The following is a 22,855-nucleotide window of genomic DNA, read 5'->3' as shown; positions in this document are numbered from 1 at the left end:
CTCTTCAGTATCTGCCTGCCCCGCCCCTCAGGAACCTGATCCAACCCGGCTCTAACACAGACATGGTACCTCTGGGATGATTCCTGGAGGAGGAAGGCTTGCATGAGTTGGCCTCAGGATTTGAGGAAACAAGTTCCCCATCGTTAAAGTGGGTTTTAATGAGATCCCGGCTTCCCTGAGCAGGGCAGGCTGGGGGAGGCGCTGCCGGAGAAGGGCAGGGAGACAGCAGAGCCCCTGGAGATGGGGAGGGCCAGAGAGCCTGCCCGGGAAAACCCTTGTGACCTGGCCCCCGCTGGTCCTCAGAGCTGAACTCCTAGATGGACACACCTCGTCTACTCATGAGGTCTCACACAGCGTGGTTTGCCATCAAAGGCCGGGACCACGAGTCAGCAGCCCCACCTGCACATTAACCATCCCCAGCATTGTGTTACCCAGAGAAGCTGGATCACCTCCATGTCTTTTTGTGATGCTTCTGCCAGATGAAAGGGATTAAACAAAACCTGAAAAGAGGGGTGGCCGGAAGCCAGGGTGACCGCACAGATCCCAGAGAAGGTCACACTTGTCTGAGTTCAAGGGAGAACCCGGCGGGTCCCTGGGAGGCAGGAAGGCAGAGCTCCTCCTACAGAATCATCCTAGGGTCCCCCTCTCCCCTCCCACTTTCCAGCTACCCAAACCTGGTACCCCCATACCCACCCCCTTGGCAATCCCCTCCTCTCCCACGTGGGCAGATGTGGTCCAAGGCCACGGTCGGGCTGGAGGCCTGGGTTCTCTGTTAGCACTAGGGCCCCAGAAGACTCTGCTTTTGGAAGGGTGTGAGCTGTGACCTCTGGGGGCCTGGAGGTCGAGGGGGTTATGTGAGAAGCGATCAAATTGTCTTGGAGAGGGAAAGGGGGAAGAGAATCCTGCCCTCCACCCCCAGCAAGAACTGGCCACTGGGACTGGCTGCCCCCAGCCGGGGTGGGGAACAAATGGATCCCTCCCAGCACACACGGACCCAGAGTTCAGGAGGGCAGCTTAGAAAGGACAAGGAGACCACGTGAGGCAGTCAGTCCTTCATTTCTCTCTTCTGCGACATCGGCATCAATAAGGGTCCCAGGCAGCTCCCACCAAGCAGGAGCAGCACGCTGGGCACCCTCCCTCTGCAGGGCCCTCCTCAAGGAACCAAACCCCAGTGAGACCACCCTCCGAGTCCCAGCCGTGACCGTCACACACACACACCGCAGTCCTAGGGTCAGGCCGCCCACGATAGCACCCAGGGCAGTGGGGCACTCGGGGTTGAGGGTCATCAAGCCGTTCACGCCTTCCTAACACATGAGTGGCCATTAAGTGCTGGGCACTGGCCTCACACTGGGGACATGCTCGCCCCTCCCCAGCTGCAGCTTCTAGCTCCCATCTGGGTATCTCTCAGTCTGTTGAGACTCACCGCCCCCCCCCCCGCCCCCCCCCAAGGGATGGACCCTGGACGGCCACAGCTGACCAGCCCAGATCTGGGCCATCTCACCCAGGGCCTCCAACAGCTCCCTCATGCAATGCTTGAGAGCTGGGGTCACCTCCAAGGAAGGACACGTCCAGGCTCCACAGTGCGGGATGTGATATTTCTGCCTTCGGCCCTTCCCCGGGCTTTTCCCTTTCCCCTTTTGGGAGGCTCCTGGGATCTGTAGTCAGGTCTCGGAGCCTTGAGGAAGGCACCTTTGGAGAGGGTCTCAGCCCCTGCAGTTCTAAGCGCCATCATTCCTGGTTACTCGCCCACACGCACCAGGCAAGCCTCCTCCCACCCCGCCCACGGGCCTGCGTGGGTCCAGCCGCACTAGAGCGCGTCTCCCCTGGCGCTGATGGTGGGCGCCAGAGCCCCCAGGTGAACGCGCTGGTGCTTGAGGAGGTGCTGCTTCTGGCTGAAGCCGCGGCCGCAGGAGGCGCACAAGTAGGGCCGCTCGCCCGTGTGGTTGCGCCGGTGGCGCGTCAGGTTGGGCTTCTGGCTGAAGCGGCGGCCGCACTCGGGGCAGGGGTAGGGCCGCTCGCCAGTGTGGATGCGCTGGTGGATGGTGAGCGCCGACCACCACGAGAAGCTCTTGCCGCACTCGTTGCAGATGAACTGGCGCGGCTCGCCCGGCGCCCCGGGCCGCGCCCGGCCCCACGGCAGGTCCCCGGGTCCCCGGGCGGGCGAGGGGCCCCGGGGCGGCGGCGACAGGCCAGGTACGGCCTGGGCGGGTGGCGGGACGGCAGCCGCCGCGGAGCGCGCGCGAGGGTGGGCTCGCAGTGCGGCGCGGCCGGGGCGGGGCGCGGCCCGGGCACCGGGCTGGTGCGTGCGCTGGTGCTTCAGCAGGTGCTGCTTCTGGCGGAAGCGGCGGCCGCAGTGCGCGCAGGGGTGCGGCCGCTCGCCCGTGTGGTTGCGCAGGTGGCGGGTCAGGTTGGGCTTCTGGCTGAAGCGGCGGCCGCACTCGGGGCAGGGGTAGGGCCGCTCGCCCGTGTGGATGCGCTGGTGGATGTTCAGCGACGACCACCACGTGAAGCTCTTGCCGCACTCGTTGCAGATGAACTGGCGCGGCTCGCCGGGGGCGGCGGGCCGGGCCCCGGGAGGGCGCCACCAGCCCTGGCCGAGCCCCAGCCAGGCCCACTCGGGGCGGCCCCGCTGGGGCCCCGGCCGCGGGCGCCGGCTCCGGGGTGCCGCGGCGTTCCGCCGCAGTGCCGGCAGCCCGGCGCGGGCACCCTGGCGGTCCCGCGCGTGCGCACGCTGGTGGATGCGGAGGCCCACCTGGTGGCGGAAGCAGCGAGCGCACTCAGGGCACGGGTGGGTGGCGGGCCGGGAGTGGGTCTTCTGGTGCTTGAGCAGGTGCTGCTTCTGGCTGAAGCGCCGGGCGCACTCGGGGCAGCAGAAAGGCCGCTCGCCCGTGTGGTGCCTTTGGTGGCGCGCCAGGTTGGGCTTCTGGCTGAAGCTCTTGCCACACTTGCCGCACGGGTACGGCTTCTCGCCCGTGTGCGTGCGCTGGTGGATCTTCAGCGACGACCACCAGCTGAACCTCTTACCGCAGTCCGGGCACACAAAGTGACCCTCGCCGGCAGGAAGAGCCGGGCTCCGGGGGCCGGGAGCCGCCCCCGGAGCCTGGCCTGCCGGCCCCACGTCCTGCTCAGGGGGAGGGGCCCATCTTGGACCCCCTGTCTCGTCCGGGCGCCCCCAGGCTCGAGGCTTCCTCGCCGCCGTCTGGCATGGCGCGGGCACCCGACGGCGCCGGAAAATGTTCTCCTTATCCTTCTGCGAAAGCTCGGCCTGCGTCTGCAGCAGCCACTCGGGCGTCTCCTGCTTGATCTTCATCACCAGCCCATCTGCTGCCAGGGGAAAGGGAGAGAGGTCAGGGAGAGTCGTTCGGTGGGTGCTGTGCCCCTAGGGTGGAGGCAAAGGGCGGGTGGGGGGCAGGGAGTATCAGGGGGGCAGGGCGGGGCAGAAAACGGGGCAGAAAAGGATGCAGGCGGAATATAGTAAAGGGAGAAGAGGCAATGGGGCAAAGGAGAGAGCAGGGAGGGTGGGAAGGACAATACAGTCAGAGGAGTGTGCAGGAGGGCAGAGAAAAAAGAAACGGTGAGTGTTGCAGATGCCAAGCACGTTGCTGCCCGCCTCCTCTACCCTGAGGGCCAGGAGACGCAAAGAAGATAAAGAAGCCAATCCAGGGGAGTCTTCCGACCCCGGGAGCAAGCGGAACGTGGCCAAGTTTCAAAACATCTTGTTTTCATCCTAAGAGGATGGACGTGCTGGGCGCTTGCTGGGTGAGTGCGTGCCCAGTCCCCCAGAGGTTGGGCAACCAAGCCCGGCATCACTGCCAGGCAGCTCCCAGGCAGCAGCTGTGGTGCATGATCACCTCACCTGCTTGGCAGCTTCTCCTTTCTTCAACAAAACCAAGAACAAGAAAGCCAGCCAGAAAGCTCTCAGCACCCAGAACAGGTCAAGTGTTGCCTCATCCTTGTACTAAAGGAAGCCTACACACCCGCGGCACAGTCTGTCACTAACCTGCCCCTTAGAGCAGACTCAGGTCTGCTGGGAACTTTGCTTCCAGGCTCCTGGACATAAGCCATGATGGAAAAGGTCTGCTACAGACACTACATATACAGGCTATCTGAATTCCATTTATACAGAGGTCAAAAGCTGGCAACTAAAGGATGAGTTAGAGTTAAGAGTAATGCCCCTGACAGAGGGTGCTGTGGTTGGAAGGGGGCCCGGGGCACTTCTGGGGTGGATATATTCTCCTTATGGATCTGGGTGCTGGTTACATAGGCATGCTCACTTTGAGAATTTATAGAGCCCAAGACCTGTGCACTTTTCTGTGTGTTATATGTCAATAAAAAAATTTATGGCCTATAAAAATAGATGAAGCAGGGACTGCCCCGGCAGTCCAGTAGTTAGGACTCCATGCTTCCACAGCAGCAGATGTGGGTTTGATCCCCAGTCAGGGAACTAAGACTCCACATGCTGTGCAGCCAAAAAAAAACCCAAAAAAGTTGAAAAAAAACAACTGTGAACAAAGGAGAGAAACCCTAAACAACAGGTGCCCATGTTAAAAAGACAATGACGTAAACCCAAAGGAAGTAAGAGGAAAGAATTAACACAGATGAAAGCAGAGATTACAGGATAAAGGGAACATAAAGATATAAAAAGGATTCTGATAAATCCCAAAAACCTATGTATAGACATATCAATTTGAAAAACCTATGTAAAATGGATGATTTGGTGAGAAAATAAATTAACAGAACTGACTCGAGGAGGTAGAAACCGTGTCTGCATAAACATAGAAGAGACTGAAAAGAAAGCTAAAGTGAACCTCAAAAATGGGCAACAGGTCACTTAACTGTACAAACAAGCTCTACTAAAACTTCAAGGGAAGCACTATTCCCAGCTTACACAGACCATGACCATGACTAGGCAGGCAGGGGGGTGGGGGGCTGGGGGTGTGGGGGGGGATGTGCTGGAAGCTTACATGATACATGACCCAAAACAAGGCAAGCGTTGGGTAGGCAGGAAATTACAGGTTTATCATTCTTTGAGAGTAGAGGTAAAAAAACAAACAAGCAAAAATACTGGCAAAGCCAGTTTGGCAATGTTAAGAGAACAACCATTTCATGACTTTGCTGGATCTTCCCCAGGAAAACAAAGATGACTCAACACAGTTCATGACACTGACTTTTTAAATATTAAACACCTTATACCATTTCAATAGAGGTGAGAAAGGTGCACAATAAAATTCAACATCATTTCTGGAGGAAAAGAAGGAGGAGAGGAAGTTAGGAGGAGGAAGGGAGGGAGGGAAAAAGAAAAAAGAAAGGAAGAAGGCTCTTAGCAAACTAAGAACATAAGGAAATTTCCTGAAATAAACAAAGGAGCTGCACTAGAAACTGTAGCAAATGTAATAACCGAAGGCAAAAGATTAGAAGCCTATTCCAGTGAGGACAAGGAGAAAAAAGAAAGATACATATAAATATTGGAGATTAAGAGAAAACTGTCATTTGCTGATTATCATTAACCTATAACTATCATTTACATGAGAATCCACTGAAGTTTGTATTAGAAATAAAAAGTTTCAGCAAAACTAGCAGCTTAAAAAACATTAAAATTATAACTTTTTAAAATTGCAATAAAATAACTGTAAGTATACCTAATTTATAAACAAAACATAAAGAAAACTATTACTTTATTGAATGAATAAAAATGTAAATAAAAGAACAGGTACATCATATTTCTAGATAAGAAGCTTTTCACTCCAAACCAATGTTCAAATTCAGTATAATCTTAATTAAGTAAATTATAAAATTTACTGTGTAGTAAATCACCCACAAATTCTAAAAATGATCAAGGAAGAATTTGGCTCATGCAACATTAAAAGCTACAATACCATCACTGCACACCTGTTAGAATGGCTAAAATCCAAAACCCCAACAACACCAAATGCTAACAAGGATGTGAAGCAACAGGAACTCTCATTCACTGCTAGCAGGAATGCAAAATGGTACAGCCACTTTGGAAGACAGTGTTGTCAGCTTCTTACAAAACTAAATATATCCTTACAACACAATCCAGCAAATCATTCTCCTGTATATTTACCCAAAGGAGTTGAAAACTTAGGTCCACACAAAAAAACCTGCCAACAGATGTTTATAGCAGCTTTATTTGTAACAGTCAAAACCTGGAAGCATCTAAGAGATGTCCTTCAGTGGGGGGATGGATAAACAGTGGTATGCCATACAATGGGGTATTATTCAGCAATAGAAAGAAATGAGCTCTCAAGCCATGGAAAGACATGGAGGAAATGTAAATGCATATTACTAAGTGAAAGAAACCAATCTGAAAAGGTACACGTATGACTCCAACTATATGACATTCTGGAAAGGCAAAACTATGAAGACAGTAAAAAGAGAGATCAGTGGTTGCCAGGGGTTGAAGGATCTGGGGGAAGGAATGAAGGAGGCAGAGCACAGAGGATTTTTAGGGCAGTGAACCTGCTCCATATGATACTATAGTGGTGGGTATAGGACGTTAAGCATTTATCCACAGAATGCACAACATAAAGAGTGAACCCTAATGCAAACTATGGACTTTATGTAATAAAAATGTATTAACAAAGGTTCATCAGTTGTAGCAAATGCACCACTCAATGCAAAATGTTGATAATGGGAGAAAATGGGGACTTCCCTAGCAGTCCAGGGGTTAGGACTTTACCTTCCAATGCAAGGGGTGCAAGTTCAGTTCCTGGGGAGCTATGATCCCATATGCCTCATGGCCAAAACACCAAAACATAAAACAGAAGCAATACTGTAACAAATTCAATAAAGACTCGAAAGATGGTCCACATTAAAAAAAAAAAAGAATCTTAAAAAAAAATTTTTTTTTTAATAGGAGAAACTGGAGAGAGGGGGCATAGGGCACTCCCTGAACTTTCTGCATTTTCTCCTATAAACATGACACTGCTCTAAAAAATGAAGTCCATTTTTAAAAAGTCTTGACAGATGCAGTTGTTATTGATATGGCTGCTCCATAGTGAGCCAGGTAAGGTGAGGCTGTGAGTGAGGGTCTCACCCACCCAAAAAATAAAAAAAAACCAACTAAAAACAATTATAAATGTTGAATACACATAACCAACAGATAAATCAAGAGAACAGAAACATTTGATAAGTGATACACGGTAGCAATATACACAGTAGCATTCCAAGTCAACAGTGAAAGGCTGGCCTATCCATCAGTTTAGGACAAACTAATTATTTGGGGAAAATATTCAAGTTACGTTTCCAGTTCATACAGTTTATAAAAATCAGTTCCAGATGGATTTAAGTGCTGGTTTAAAAGAAGCAAATACACATCGTAGAAGAATTAGGAGAATTTGTTTAGAATCCAGAGGTAATTGAAAACCTTCTTAAATAGGATGCAAAACATAAAAAATAAATTTAAAACACTTGTATGACAAAAGTCCCACACATGAGTAAAGTAGAAATGATCATTTGGGGCGGCCTTTCCCAACAGAGCTTTCCACAAGAGTGAAAATGCTTTGTTGCATCCAAGCTGCCCAATACATGTGGCCTCTAGCCACACATGGTTCCAGAGCACTGGAAATGCAGCGAGTACAGCCGAGGCCCTGAACTTCTTTTCTTTCATTTAAATTAACTTACATTTAAATAACCACATGTGGCTATTGGCCACCTACTGGATAGCACATGTCTGCTGCTGCTGCTGAATCGTTTCAGTCGTGTCCGACTCTGTGCGACCCCATAGACAGCAGCCCACCAGGCTCCCCCGTCCCTGGGATTCTCCAGGCAAGAACACTGGAGTGGGTTGCCATTTCCTCCTCCAATGCATGAAAGTGAAAGGTGAAACTGAAGTCGCTCAGTCGTGTCCAACTCTTTGCAACCCCTTGGACTGCAGCCTACCAGGCTCCTCCGTCCATGGGATTTTCAAGGCAAGAGTACTGGAGTGGGGTGCCATTGCCTTCTCCCAGCACATGTCTAGGAGAACACATATGCAGATATATAGTAGACCAAGGATTAATATTAATAGACCAAGGGGGTTTCCCTGATAACTCGGTGAAGAATCCACCTGCAATGCAAGAGACCCCATTTGATTCCTGGCTTGGGAAGAGCCCCTGGAGAAGGGATAGGTTACCCACTCTAGTATTCTGGCCTGGAGAATTCCATAGACTGTATAGTCCATGGGGTCGCAAAGTGTTGGGCACAACTGAATGACTTTCACTTATATAAAGGACCCCTATAGATGGATGAAAAGAGGCTCACCATCACTAGTAATTAGCAAAGTGCCAAATAACTGTGTAGCATCTCTTTACCCATCACACCAGCAAATATTGAAGAAATTGATAATATCCTGACTTCATGATACACATGGAAACTACACAGGAGGATAAGTACAACACGGATATGCTGGAGGCATAAATGAATTCAGACTCTTTGAGGATAATTTGACAGTGCTTATTAAAATTATAAATGTGTTCTATCTTTCTGTCATGTTGAACAAAAAGCTGAGCACTGAAGAATTGATGCTTTTGAACTGTGGTGTTGGAGAAGACTCTTGAGAGCCCTTGGACTGCAAGGAGATCAAACCAGTCCATCCTAAAGAAAATCAACCCTGAATTTTCATTGGAAGGACTGATGCCGAAGCTCCAATACTTTGGCCACCTGATGCCAAGAGCTGACTCATTGGAAAAGACCCTGATGCTGGGAAAGAGTGAAGGCAGGAGGAGAAGGGGATGACAGAGGATGAGATGGTTGGATGGCATCACTGACTAAATAGACGTGAGTGTGAGCAAACTCCAGGGGATGGTGAAGGACAGGGAAGCTGGTGTGCTGCAGCCCATGGGGTTGCAAAGAGTCAGACACGACTGAGTGATACACTGACTGAGCAAGTGAAGAACAACAATCCTTCACCTCTTCCACCCAGTAATTTCACAATAGGTACTGATCCTAATAAATACATGCAAGTCCAAAGAGGAATGTCCAAGTATATTCACTGAAGCGCTGTTTGTAATAAGTGAAAAGGAGGATAACAACCAAATTACCTGTCAACAATAATCGAATACAATGTTCACTCCCTTCATAATGTGGAGAACTGTATAGAGACTGAAAAGAGCTATAAATGCTAATATGAAAAGATTTCAAAAGATTTTAAGAGAAAACAAACAACAACAACACCAAAAAAAAAAAAGCACATTGAAAATCAGTATCAGAAGTCTGCTCCAATTTATGGAAAATAAAGCCATGCTTCTCTGTGTATATTCACATGCTCAATCCAGGCCAGTTCACACCAAACCCAAGATGGTGGTCACCTGGCGGGTGATATGGACCATAGCAGGACTAGATGGACAGGCAAGGGGGACTTGCACCTTGTACGTGCTATTTGAGTATTGTCATAAAAATTCAAACATTATAGTTTGTAAATCTTAACTATCTTAGGAAATAAAGAGAAAACCTTCCCTCTGATCCAGTGGCCTTTAGTTCTGAGACCAAAGAGCTCTGCTCCACTCCACAGCCTCACTGGCCCCATGAGAGCATAGAAACCAATGTGGTGACCCGGGGCGGGGGGTGGGGGGGTTGGGGGAGGCAAGTGGGGGTTCCCTTACAGAAAGCACCCATAAGGGGCCAACTTTCCTCCTGGCAAAACAATGCCATGGGTCCTCCCCAGGTGCTGGTTGTGAGAAATCATTTTATCAGGAGTAGTAATTTGAAAATGAAAGCAGTGATTTAAATTGTATACTGGCAGCAATCAAAAATGCATGTGTAATGAGTTTCATCGATTATAAAAACATTCCCTTAGATGCACTGACTTGTTGGCCAGTGGACGTCTTTGACAGGCCCAGCTGTCCAGATGGTGGTCGGGTAGTGAATCCCAAATACAGTCAGGTCAGAGGGGCACTGCTGTGCCCAAGTGACGAGGCGCCCATGAATGCCCCCATGCGTGCCTGCTCAGTCGCTAAGTCGTGTCCAGCTCTTTGCAACCCCAAGGACTGTAGCCCGTCAGGCTCCTCTGTTCATGGGATTTCCCAGGCAAGAATACTGGAGTGGGTTGCCACTTCCTTCTCCAGGAGATCAAACCCCCATCTCCTGTTTGGCTGGCAGATTCTTTACCACCGCACCGCCAGGGAAGCCCACGAATGCCCCCAGAACCCCACAAAAACCACTGCCTTTCCCTGATTAAACCTGGCCTGACATCCAATCATGTTTGACTGATGCCTCGGAAGGCTCACCCTCCCAGCCAGATGTATAGTGGAGCCTGAAAGCCCAGAGGATACCTCCATCCACTGCTCCAGGGCCCAGCTGGGTATACGTGGCTGAATTGTGTGGGGAGGCCAGGAAGCACGGGATGGCGGGTGTGGACCCGTGACTTCGACCATCCCGGGCACCTTCCTCTAGGGATCAGACACTGACACAGAGGGAAACAGGCCTCCGCCTGCCGGTTCCCAGGGTACTGCTCCTCAGTCAGCATAAAGAAGCATCATTTTTAAAACGTCTCCATGGTTCAGAAGAAACAGAAAGGAACGGAGGGCTGTTGCTTCGTGGGTACAGGTTCTGACGTTACGGGACACTTCGGGAAATGAATGGTGATGATGCTGTGCCTTTACGTGAATGTGCTTCGTGTCACTGAACTGTACCCTTCAAGGTGGGTAAAGGGGTAGATTTCATGTTACCTATGTTTTACCACAAATGTATTAAAAATACATTCAAATACAAATAAAAAAGTAAAGGGTACTTAAAAGAGGTAAAGTCTCAATTATGTTGAAACCTTCAGCTGTCCAGAAGAGTCATTCCTTCAGCCTGGCCAGCAGGCACGGGAGCCTGGAAGGCTGCGGCCTAGGGGTCCCCAGGCCCCGGGGTTTTTCCGCCTCTTCCTGGTGGTGGAGCTGCCATATGGACAGAGAAAGCCTGGTGGAGCCCACTGCTCGTGTCTGAATTAGGATCCCCCTTATGAGTTTATGTGGGCAAAAGGGTCCTGCAGGGACAGTTGGGGACTTTGGGGAAGGTCATGGACACACTGCTATATTTAAAATGGACGACCAACTAAGACCTGCTGAGCAGCACATGGAACTCTGCTCCATGTTATGTGCCAGCCTGCATGCGAGGGAGGTTTGACATGTATCTGTATGGCTGAGTCCCTTCACTGTACCTGAACCTATCACAACATTGTTAATTGGCTATACCCCAATGCAGAATGTTTTTGGTGTTAAAAAAATTAAAATTTGGGGGAAAAAAAAAAAAGAGCCCTTCAGCTAAAACATTTGGAACTTTCTGCCTTGGGTTTTCCTGGAACTGCCATAATGTCAGCATCTTTTGGAACTGCCATGTCAGCATAACACACACACACACACACACACACACACACATACACACACACACACACCCCCGAGTGCTCTCAGCATTCACAGTGACAGCCTGGGAAGTGGGTGGCTCTGCTTACTGCCCGGTGTCAGGACTCAGTCTCAGAACAGCGGCGTGTCATGGAGCATACTGGCCCCTGTGAGCCGGTGTTTTTTTTCTTTCTTATTCTGTTGCCTGATTTTTGTCTCACCTTAGGTCCACCGTAGTGATTGTCCTGGGGGCAGGGGCTGCTCTGGGGCCTTCGGGGCAACTCCCCTGGAGGGAACAGGAGATAAGGAAACCTGGTCACTGTGCCCACGAGGGGCAGAGCGCCCAGGTCCCGTCCCCTCTCCTGGGCTCAGAGCTCCCATCGGCCCAGCCGCACCCTCTGCAGGGCCTGCTGCAGAGGCTGGGAGAGAGGGTCTAGGGCCCGGGGCTGCTTCATCCTGGAAGCAGGAAGCGGGCAGCTGGGGAGGGGTCTCCAGAGGGCACTTCCCACTCTCAGTGGCGCCCGCCCCCTGCCCGGGAGACACCAGGACTAACTGCTGTGTTTCCCCACCACCTCTGAGTGCATCAGCTGAGACAGACCCAGAAAGCTTTCATGGACGGAACTGGAAACGCGCTCCTGACAGACAGACAGCAGGGCTTGATTGTTCTAACCACGTGTCCTCTCCAGAGCACTGGTGTGTGTGTGTGTGTGTGTGTGTGTGTCTGTGTCTGTGTGTGTGTGTGGTGTGGTGTGGTGTGTGTGTCTGCGCCCCAGCCTGGCAAGCAGGGGCTGGGCTTGCCCAGCTCTTAGCCCCCAATTCTGTGTTTGCTCCATCCTTTCACGTGACCCTGGTGTCCTGGTCCTACACTGTGGGTCTACTGGCCACCAGCAAGCCCCGCTCAGCTGCAGAAGGACGGGGCTGGGGAGGAGGCTGCGGAGGGCTCACACCTGCCCACCTGCTCTTACCTGTGCCGCCAACCAGGCCATTCTCCATCCCCAGAGGCCCGTCTGCATCAGCCCAGCTCCCTGCCTGGCCGCCTGTGGGTGGGATGGAAGCAGAAGAGGGTTGGCCTGAGACAAATGGACCTCACACAGAGCAGTCCCCCTTTTTTTTTAAATTTTGGCCACATCACACAGCATATGGGATCTTAATTCCCCAACCAGGGATGCAACCCGTGCCCCCTGCAGTGGAAGCGTGGAGTCTTAGCCACTGGACCAGCAGGGAAGTCCTCAGTCCCTCTCTTTGACGTCTCTCTACCTATGGCTTCTGTTGAAACACGCAGGAATTTTCAGAGCACATAGATATACCTGCTCAGCAAGTAAAATGTGTACAATTCCCACTTTCTAAAGAAAACCTGAGCCCCCCGACATGCACCCACTCACGGAGGTGGCCAGACGGCAGAGCTGGTCAGGGTCCTGGGGCTTCTGACCCCCAGGCCAGAGCCTGATGCCCACACTCTCAACACCCGCGGGGTGAGGCATGCAGGAGGCCACACATGAGAACCAGGAAACTCAAATAAGTCTAGAGATGCCCCCTCGTGGGCGCAAGGACACCCTGGCGGGGGGGTGGTCAGAACTGTCCCTCCAAAATCACCAGCCCTCTGTCCTTCAAAGCTCCTGTCCATGTCCCAGTGAAAAACCCTCCCAGGGCCTCCCTGCCATCCCCCCCTCCCAGCCCCGGGGTGGGGGACCATCCCAGAGGCCTGGTCCCTCACCCACCACTCCGGGCTCACGGTGAGCATTAAGCTTGGGTCTTTGGAGCATCTCCCAACTGGCTCATCTGGTGCCTGGAACACGATCAGGACGGGGTCCTGCTGCTCTGTCGCCTCTGCCTGGGGTGCCGCCCCCTTCCCAGGTCCCTGTGTGGCCACTGCCCCTTCCAGGCCCAAAGGTCACCTGCTCTGAGTGGTCTTCCCTGGAGACCCTGTGTACAATCACAACACTGGCTCCACCTCCCATTCCTCCCCGACACTTCCGCCATCCGACAGGGGCTGGCACCAAACAGTGGTGTGTGGCACCAACAGGCGGCCAGCTGTGGGCACTCAGAGGTGCGGCAGCTGCCCCGTGGTGCTGTGGGCAGGCCCTCCTGAGGACATGGATCTCATTTCCTGCGCCAGTACCCCTCTTGGCCCCCCTGCACTCCCAATGGGCCCCAGCCTCTGCCCCACACACCAGGGCCTGGCCACCACTCAGGCACAGGGGCCCCAGACCCCTCTTGCTCTGCACCTCAGGCCCCGGATAGCCTCCCCGCTTCTCTCTCCCAAGTCCTCTCCCCTCCCAGCAGCTACTCCAGGGCAGGGACCCAGGCTGGGAATCTGAGCAGGGGGCCAGGGGTGTCAGGGAAACACAAATCTGATAGAAAAGTCTCTCTCCCTACTGAGAAAAGGGAAAGAGACTCCCTCCCCTTTCTTCCATTTTCTTTAGAAAAAACTTTTAACTGGAAGCCCTCTCTCTGTCCCTTCGAGGTATATGTAAATCTTTTGAAAAGTTCATGAAGTGTCTTGCCAGGACCCTTTCTCAAGGACCTGGGAGCCATCTTTTTGAAGCGCAAACATCAAGGGAACAGCAGCCAGTGTCCCCTCCCGTGGGAGGTGGGAGCCTAACTCAGCAGCTCCAAGCTGCAAGCCTCCTCCCATCGTCACCGAGATCCAGGAAGTGTGTGCTTCCTTTGCATGAAGGCAGTTAGCTCTCCCGGGTGGCCGCCAATTCCAGGTGAATGTAGGGCAAACTCTGTGTGATGAATGGTGTTATCAGGTCCCTTCACCCAGAACCGGTTACACTTTCCCTCAAGAACCTGTATGTAGTGGGGTCGCATCTGCTGGGCTATGACATTTCTGTCTTTGCCGTCTCAGCACATCACCCATAACGTGCATCTTGCTGGCTTAATGCTTATCCACTAACAAAACTGTTTTCTTTCCCTTCTATCTTGGTGCAGACCTTTCCAGGGTAGGAAGGAGATTTTGTTTTTAACTCCATTTTCCCTGACATGGGTCTGTTACGTACTCCAGCTGTGGGTTCTCAGAGATGCTGAAACCTGCCTGGGGTGCAGAAGAAAGAGGGCCGCAAAGGAGGGCAAGAGAAAGACCCCCTCAGGGCCCCTGATGGATGCTGGTGCGCCTGCCTTAGCACCACCTCTTCCCTCCAGGTTACTCTACATCCCACACTGTGGGGCAGCCTCTCACCTACTGGAGAGTCAACGGCTGCCCAAGGAGATTCAGAAGGCTGGTGACGGGGAGGTCACCTCAACACAGGGAATCTCAGATGGAGGATGGAGGCTCGGGCCACAATTCAGGACAAGGACAGCGGGTGGGTCTTGGCTTCATTTATGAAACTCCTACACAACACAACTGAGGTCTTTACAGCCAAATCAAATATGTCCTGGTTGATCCGTTCTGTCTTAGGAGATATCCAGGAACTCAAAATCATCTCAGATGGCAGAAGGGCTTCGATTCTTGGTGACCAGTCTACGGAGTGTCACCAAACTGCTCATGGTCCAACAAAGACCAGAAGTGGAAATGGAAGGAAGGGACCCTCATGGGCCGAGGTGAAGAAGGGACAAAGGAGAGGGCAGGGCACAGGAGGACAGGCACAGGGGACAGGCGCAGGGCCAGGGGCTGTGTCTTGGGGGACCGCCTCCACCTGCGTGCTCAGGGGGGATGTGGCTGGAACCCAGGCCAACAGGAGTCCTGCAGGCAAACCCTTGAGACGGCCAGACCTCGGAAGGGCCCAGTGTGTAGCGGTGTTCTTCCAGGACGGCCAGGCCACGGCACACCCTGCCCGGCCACATGGCACTGCCCGCCCCTTCTCAACCACGAGACACATCGCTCAGCTGGCTGGAGGGAGACAAGCCCAGGGACCTGGCGAGCAGAACACCCCGGCCGTGGGGAGGCTGGTCCCCATCCACCAGCGCCCCGACTCTGGCCTCCGATGACCTCTCCCCTCCCTGCCTGGCAGCTCCCACGGAGGCCGGGACACCCACCAGGGCCAGGTCTCAGTACAGGGCCCTGTCACCTCCCCCTTCCCAGTCCCGGCTCTGGGTCAGGCCCCTGTGGGGATGAGAGCCCCGGGATGGGAAGGCCTCTTGGGCAGCTGCCATGACAACCGCCAGGCCACACGAATCGGGACCGTGGTCCACAGCAGGGGCTGCAATCTGGGAGGGGAGGGGAGGAAACAGAGGAGCTTTGGGCTCAGTGGGAATTTGAGGAGGGGGAGGTGCACAGCGGCCAGGGGGTGGACAAAGCCCATGGGCCAGAAGGGTCAAAGCAGGGATACATCCAGGCTACCCCGCCACATCCTCCTGATCTCAGGGCCCTGGATCTTTCCCACCAGGCCAGGACAGCTCTCTTCAGACTCAGGTCCCAGGTGGGGAAGAAGCAGATGGCACCTCGTGTGGCCTTTGTCACCAGTGGAACAGGATTGGCCACGTGCCCTCCACCGGGAACTGAGGCTTCTGGGGTGGCATTGCCCACACTCCGGCCAAAGCCCAGCTCCCAGGCTGGCTCCCCCCAGGGCCATACCCAGGTCCTCGTCCTTGGCCACTGCTCGCTTCTGCTCAGAGCCCCTCCCCATGGGAAACGGTGGACAGGGGGCGGTCTTCTCAAGGTACCCTCCCCATCAAGCTGACTGACCCCCTGCCCTCATACCAGCAGTCAAGACCGCCAGGGAGAAGCGCAGGCCAGCATTTAGCTGGGGATGGGCCAGCCAGCCTCCACCCTGACAGTGCACTCTCAGAGTCCTCCGGGGACACACAGACCCTGTCTGTCCTTACCTCACTCACTGAGGGGGGCGTGGGGGCTTCCCTGGACACCTCAGTACTGAGCTGGCTCTGGGAAGAAGAGGGGCTGGCCAGCCAAGACTCAGTAGGGACCGGGAGACGGACTGTGTACCAAGCACTCAGCAAGCATCATCCGCTTCATTCTAAAGATACACGGCTCCGCTCCAAGACGTTAAGCGATTTGCTCAAGAACTGAACGAGCTGGGATGGGCCAGGTGGGTGGCTGCCCACCCCAGCCAGAGCGCCTTCTCCTGGACCACGCTGCCTCTAAGAGAAGGTGAGGGATACACCAAACCTGAAGCTGCCAGGACCTCATTTTCAGGCGTTTGCCCTCTGTACTCACATGTGGTTATTTAAGTGTCTATACGTTAAGTTAAAAACTCAGTTTCTCAATCATGCTGGCCACGTTTCAAGTGCTCAACGCCCACATGTGGCTAGAGCTACCATAACGTCCAATGGAAGAGAAGATTTCCAAGTTCACAAAGTTCTGCTCGAGATATAAAGCTCCGGGGAGTGGGGGTGGGGGTGGTCCCCACCTGCCTGGGCCCAAGAAGGAGAAGGTGCTCGGTTTATACTGAATGAATGCATGAAATTGGGAGGACTGATGAGGGGGGTCCTCTGGCCCCAGGGCTTCATCACAAACGACAGACACCTCAGGACGAGCTAATGATGTCCTCTGCCTGGGAAACGGAGTTCAGTTCATCCCAGTGGACGTTTCATTTAAAGGTTACAGTCACAGGTGGTTGCCAAGGGGGAGGGTATCGGGGGAGGGATGGATTGGGAGTTTGGGATTAGTAGAGGCAGACTATTATATAGAGGATGAACAAAAAACAGGGTCCTCCTATAGAGCACAGGAAACTATATCCAATAACCTGTGATAAACCACAGTGGGAAACAGTAAAAGAAATAATGTATATATATGCATGCATATATATATATATATATAGTTCATTATATATATATATGTATCACTGAATCACTTTGCTGTCCAAGAGAAATTACATCATCGTGAGTCAACTATACTTCAACTAACAAGATACTGATACAATACAATCATAGGCATAAGAACCCTCAGTGCACACAAAGACATCCAGACACAATCCTATCTCACATCCAACATGGCTGAGCACACACGAGTTTAAAGATGCAGAAATGCAGAGATACTCACACATACAAGAACACTTGCAAAACTGCACATGCAAAGTACAGAGAAGCTGAAATATGAAGAAACCCATGGACACCCCTACAGATCCACAGAGATACAAGTGAGCCACCGTGAACCACGTGAGCACAAGTCACTATCCTTTCACTGTTGGAGAAAACAGCAACGTGACTCCCTGCTGACACAGGGCTACGACCAGCCCTCCAGGTCCACTGCTCCAAGGAACGGAACTCGGGGGGGCCCCGAGGCCACAGGGAGCCGGGAAGCGATGGAGGGGATAGGGAAGAGTCATCTGCTGGGTCACTTGTGGGGTGAGCTGAGGGCAGGGGCGGCGTGAGTCAGCGTGGAGAGAAGCTGGAAGGGCTCAGAAAGCTCTAGAAAGAAGATGAGGCTGTGCCCAGCAGGCCAGGGCAGCCCGAGACCCAAGGCCAGGCTGGAGGGGTCAGGCCAGGAGGCGACAGCAGGCTGCTGCCCGCTCCTGTGGGAAGCTGAGCCTCCAAATCCGCCCCTTGCAGTCCACTCCCAGCGCTGCCCCCTACTCAGGCCCACACACACCCGCACCCAGAATCAGGGGCCCTGAGTTCGAGCCCCACTGCCCTGGGCAAACGACTGCTCCTCTCCGCCTGGGTTCCCAGTGGTGAAGGTGACGGAAAACGCCTGCCATGGGGGTTTGCTGCCAACAGCAGGTGTGGAAACACTCGGCTTCCTAAAAGCCTATAAATCGTCTCTTCTCTTCCATCACCAGGGCCTGAGAACAACCCACACCTGAAGGTTCTGAGCCCTCTCCGCAGATACCCTCATTGCCGGCTCACTCTAAACTGGCCTCTTCACGCAGCTTCAGAGTCTCCAGAGGCCCCCGAAGCCCACATGGGAACTCCACACTCTGCTCAGCAACGGGAGCTGGCCTCCCAGGGGAGCAGAGCGCAGACAGCTCTCAGGGCCAAGGCTGCTTGAGGAGCCAGGCTCCACAGGGCAGCTCCAGGTACCACCTCTCCCAGGAGATGGAAGCTGAGCCAGGAGGATGGTCTCCTCCGGGCTGAGTGGGGCAGGGCCTGAGTGCCAGGCAGGGGGCTGGACTAAAGAGCCTTGGACGCTCTGCCGGCCCAGCTCAGGCGAGCCCGGGGGCCTCACACCCCAACTCTACTGGGAGGAAAGGGGCTCATCCAGCCTCTGTCTCCCAGGAGACAGCCCCCAGGCCCTTTTCCAAAGCCGATCCCAGGCAGGCCACACATGCGGGAGGCCTGGTCTCTGGCTGGCCCCTGGATAATCAGCACCCTTTCTGAACTCCCATCCCTGGATCCACCAGACCTCGTACCTCCCTCTCCTCCAGAGTTTATGACCGAAGAGGACACACAGATCGATCCCCAAAAAGTGGCTTTTAAATGATATCAAAAAGGCAGGGTAACTGCCGTTCCCACTTTCTAGGGCCCCGTGCTGAGGACAGACAGGCAGACCTGGTGAGCATCACCTCCACCCCCACCTGCAGGCCCACCTCCAACCCACGTGCCAGCATCAGGCACGCCCAGCATCTTTCTACAAGTCCCACAGCACCTCCCAAGCCCCTCCAGGGCCCCCACCCCATCTTCCTGTCTCATTGCCTTCCCTGCTCCTCCCTCCTTCCTGGGGTCTATTCACCACTGGATCAGGTGTCCCCCTGCATGCCTACTGTTAGGGTCTCTAGGTGCCCCCTCTTCCCCTCCTCCTACACCAGCATCTTCAGGCCTCGGGTTCCCAAACACCGTGGTCCTCAGTCCCAGGAGAGGGGACAGAGGCGGGCAGCAAGGGGGTGGGGCAGGCCAGCATCCCACAGAGAGACCGGGCGGTAGGAAGGAGGAGGAGCCCTGGACCGGGAGGCCTGAGACCTGGGGACCCGGCTTACTTCTGGTTAGCCAGATGGCCCTGGACCAGCCAGTCTCCTTCCCTGGGCCCCAGTGTGTCCATCTGCAAATGGAAATCACACTTGGTCCTCTGGGTAGAATTGTTACCCCAAGCAGTGCGGGCAAACGTTGCGAAAGGACTCGGGGAAAGGTTCATGAGGTGCAAGAGGAGTTCTTTTTAGGTCGCTCAATGGCCGTCACCCCCTCCCTGCTCCTCAACTGGACCTCAGAACGGTACCTCACGGCTGCCCTGACAGGAATAGCCCAATTTAGGGACTTCAGCCTCAACATTCCCTGGGAATCAGGTCCACGGCTGGCCAGGGCAGCTGCCCAATCCCATCACGCCCGCCCACCTCCCAGAGGTCCTGGGTTCAACCCCCACACCAGTCCCCAAGGGACCGCCTTCCGGGGACTCCTGCTCCACCCGCCCCGCCCACACCTTTGCTGGGACCGTCCCACGCCCCGCCTCCCTGCCCCAGGCCTGACCCCGCCCATGGCATCCGCATCGCCAGTCTTTGCTCACCCATCTCCCTTCAGAAGACAGAGCAGCACCCATATTCTTCCGCCCCCAGTCCAAGACTCAAGAGCCTGCCAGGGTTTGGAGACCCCAGTTACCTGACCGAAGGCAAGGGATGAAACCAGCTGCTAACAACACTTTGAACAGTTATCACATTTTAATTCATAAACGCTTTTCCATCCCTCGCTATCTTCACAGGAGCTTGGCAAGGATAAGGAGTGTTTCCCCCTTTTTGGATGAGTTAGAGCTCAGGTCTTCTGCACAGCTTGCCTGCTACTTCCCTGCAGGCCACCCCCATCCTAGGAAACCTGAGATTCCACAGCTTACCCCTCACCAAGGGGGTAAGCTTGCACCAAGGGGTGCACGGACCAGCTCTACACTTTGCCCTGGGCATCCCTCGCCCCTCCAGGGGGGACTCTCCAGACCTCTCAAAACTCTCATCATCTTTCACTACTGCAGAGTGCAGCCCTCACAGTCCACAGGCCACTAAATCGTATTAGTGCTATTTTAATACCTCCAACATCTGCCACGGCTACAAGCTTCAGCTCACCTGGAAGCAGCACCCATATTACCGCTCACCTTGCTCTCCAATCCATCTGCCACCCAGACTCGGAGCAATTTTCCTAAAATTACAATTTAAACATGATATTCCTTTGCTTAAAAACTTCAGCGGGTCCCCAGTACTTTCAGGTTCTTCTACAAATTTCGTGGCAAGACCATTTAAAATCTGGCCTCTGAGCACCTCTCACTGCACCACCAACCTATCCCATTGTCCCCAAATGCAGCTCCCTGACCTTGCTGTGTCTGCAACACCTGTGATCAGTCTTGGAATACCCTTGCCCAACTCTTCTCTGCCCAGACCAAACCAGGGATTACTTTCACCAGGAAGCCCGTATGGATTCACCAGGCTCAGAGTGAGGACCTTCTCCATTTAACCTATGCACCCACTCAACCCAGTACCATCCACATGGTGTAAAATATAATTTGCCTCAACAGCATGACTGTAAACATCTTAACACAGGGAGCCTTTCTCTCCCCAACAGCCAGCACAAGGTCCAGAATGCTGTAAACCATTAATAAAAATGTTAATAAAGGAATATTTAAATAAAAGAAACAAGTTAGAAGCACTGAACCAGGGAACCTTAGAGCTGAAAGGAGACTAATACCCTCTAACCTCTTCATTTTACAGATGAACCCTGGGACCCAAAATGGACACCTAACAGTGGAGTCTGGCCATCACCTTGCCTCGGGGCTTTGGCCACACCCCATCCCAGGTCGGGAGGACCAAGCACGCACCAGGCTCCGTCCTCCAACATCTGCCACGGCTACAAGCTCCCAAAGGGCTGGAGCAACCGCATCTCCATATATTCCACCTTCAGGAGGGAAGAAACCCCCAGCGCCGACCCCCACCCCCACTAAGATCTTGGCTTCCTGTGCCCGTCTTCCTGGAATGGAGGTTTCGGGGAGACCCCTACACACACACACACACCCACACACCCCTTCGACTGATTTCCGTGGTGCTTCCCTCTCATTGTTCTCGTCCCCAAGCTCAGGCCCATTCATTTAATCATTTATTAAGCACCTACTATGTGTCACTCTGCGGCGAGGACTGGGGTTCCCGCCCCTGCAGGAACTCGGTCTCTGGGGGAGGCTGGCATCACTCCCAAACCTCGGGACCGGCTCTGGCAGAGCGCGCCCAGAGGTGGGCAGGGGAGGCCGAGGGGCAGTCCTCCCCACCCCAAGCTCACCTCCCCGCCTCTCCAGATCTCACGCCCCCGCTTCCAGCTCAGCCCCGGCCTGCAGCCCCTCCCCACGCACGACCCGAGCCCCTTTTTCCCGGGGAGCTGTGCGAGGGTGGGGAAAGTTCGGGACTGAGAGCGCGAGGGGCGGGGGGCTCGGGGGACCCCGGAGGCCGCCCCCAGCCCGAGGCTGGGTGGAAACGGCGCGGGAGGAGCCGGGCGCTGGCCCGCGACACTGCGCGTCCCTCCGCACGCCCCTCCCCGCCCGGATTCAGAGGGACTCGGAGGGAGGAGACGGGAATAAATACCTTTGACTTTGTGGCTAAGGTTAACGGGAACTGCCACCCCGGGGCGACTTGGGCACTGCGTTCCGGGCCCCGCCAGTCCCGGGGCGGGCGGGGCGGGCCCGCGCCCCTCATTGGCTGGCGGGCCCGGCCGTCCCCGGGGCCGCCCCGCCGTCTAATTGGCTGAGCCTCTCAGATGACCAGTTTAGCCCTATCGGAGAAGCCCGCGGGGCGGTCCCTTTGTTCTCCAGAGCCAATGGCTGGGGCGGGCCGGCTGACCCCGCCTCCAGTGAAACCAGCACCGGCCCAGCCTGACTTTAAAGCTCTTGCCGCGAGGCGGGCGCAGGGCTCTGGTCTCCCAGTGGGGAAGGGGGGATGGGGGCGACGCCGGGTGACTGGTGACCTGACGGTGCCGCAGCACCCGCTCCTCCCATCCGCCGAGCTCTCCCCTCCCGGTACTTGCCCCGCAGACGCGCTCTCTGAAACCGATCCAGTCGCTGGGCCACTCTCGGTCCGACGCCAGCTGCGCGCCGCACCGCACTAGGTGCCGGGATCTGGAGGAAATAAAAAAGACACACGGAGCCCGCTCCGACGCTCACACTCGAGTGTACATGTATCATGGTGGTGGCACTTTGCACGACAGCACACCAGGTGTTAGAGATGTTCGCGTCTCGTGTGACCAGAGAGATATCGCCCTCCGCACACGCGCGGCCCTAGGCACGTCGTAGGCGCCTGATAAATGACCCCGGGGTTTCCAGGAGGACTTAGACATCATTAAATCCAACCCCTCGCCCTGCAGTTGAGGAAACAGTGACTTAACGTTCCTGGGTGGAGTGCGACTGCTGATTTAGAGGCAGGGTTCAGATGGCCAAGCACGGTCTTAGTCCTTCAGAAGAGAGGATTTTCTCATCTACCCACCCTGATCGGAAGGAAATGTTCCTTTTTTATAAAGTCAGTAAAATTCCTCACTGCCAGCTCAAAGCGGGCCGGCCAGCTAGGGCAAACTCCCACGGGCACACTCTCCGGAACTGCTTAGAAACCGCCTTTGGGAGATGAGGTTGATACGGAGAAAAGCCGGCCTCACCCTGAGACTTCCTACAAACCTTACTGTTAAACCGTTGGATCTTACTCTAATCAGTCAGCAACTGTCTACTAAGCGTTTGCCTGCGGGCTCAGCTG

The 22,855-nt window shown here is 54.4% G+C and overlaps 1 protein-coding gene across 14 annotated transcripts; it reads right to left on the bottom strand.

Annotated features, from left to right (window-relative positions):
• Positions 1-1,037: 1,037 nt before the first annotated feature.
• ZNF775 (zinc finger protein 775) lies at positions 1,038-22,384 on the bottom strand. Of its 14 annotated transcripts, XM_043464079.1 has the most exons (5): positions 21,701-21,788; positions 12,290-12,361; positions 11,546-11,610; positions 10,763-10,880; positions 1,038-3,324 (listed from the first exon to the last, which is right to left on the bottom strand). In XM_043464079.1, exon 5 carries the CDS (start codon positions 3,308-3,310, stop codon positions 1,808-1,810), a length of 1,503 nt encoding a protein of 500 aa, XP_043320014.1. In that variant the 5' UTR covers positions 3,311-3,324; positions 10,763-10,880; positions 11,546-11,610; positions 12,290-12,361; positions 21,701-21,788; the 3' UTR covers positions 1,038-1,807. The 14 variants fall into 14 exon arrangements, with proteins under 14 accessions (XP_043320014.1, XP_043320009.1, XP_043320010.1 ...); XM_043464074.1 differs by lacking the exon at positions 10,763-10,880; XM_043464075.1 differs by lacking the exon at positions 10,763-10,880 and having other exon boundaries at positions 1,038-3,321.
• Between the last annotated feature and the right edge of the window lie 471 nt (positions 22,385-22,855).

The sequence above is a fragment of the Cervus canadensis genome, chromosome 3, assembly GCF_019320065.1.
Source record: "Cervus canadensis isolate Bull #8, Minnesota chromosome 3, ASM1932006v1, whole genome shotgun sequence".
Classification (NCBI taxonomy): domain Eukaryota; kingdom Metazoa; phylum Chordata; class Mammalia; order Artiodactyla; family Cervidae; genus Cervus; species Cervus canadensis.
Note: the sequence above shows the minus strand (reverse complement) of the source record. Positions and strands in the feature narration are given on the sequence as shown.

Coding starts and splice junctions, on each gene's coding strand:
- ZNF775 (XM_043464066.1), bottom strand. CDS start 22,296: ATGATACATGTACACTCGAGTGTGAGCGTCGGAGCGGGCTCCGTGTGT. Junction 12,362..22,139: donor TCAGAGAGCGCGTCTGCGGG/GCAAGTACCGGG, acceptor TCCCACCCACAG/GCGGCCAGGCAGGGAGCTGG. Junction 3,325..12,289: donor TGGCCTGGTTGGCGGCACAG/GTAAGAGCAGGT, acceptor TTCCCCTGGCAG/CAGATGGGCTGGTGATGAAG.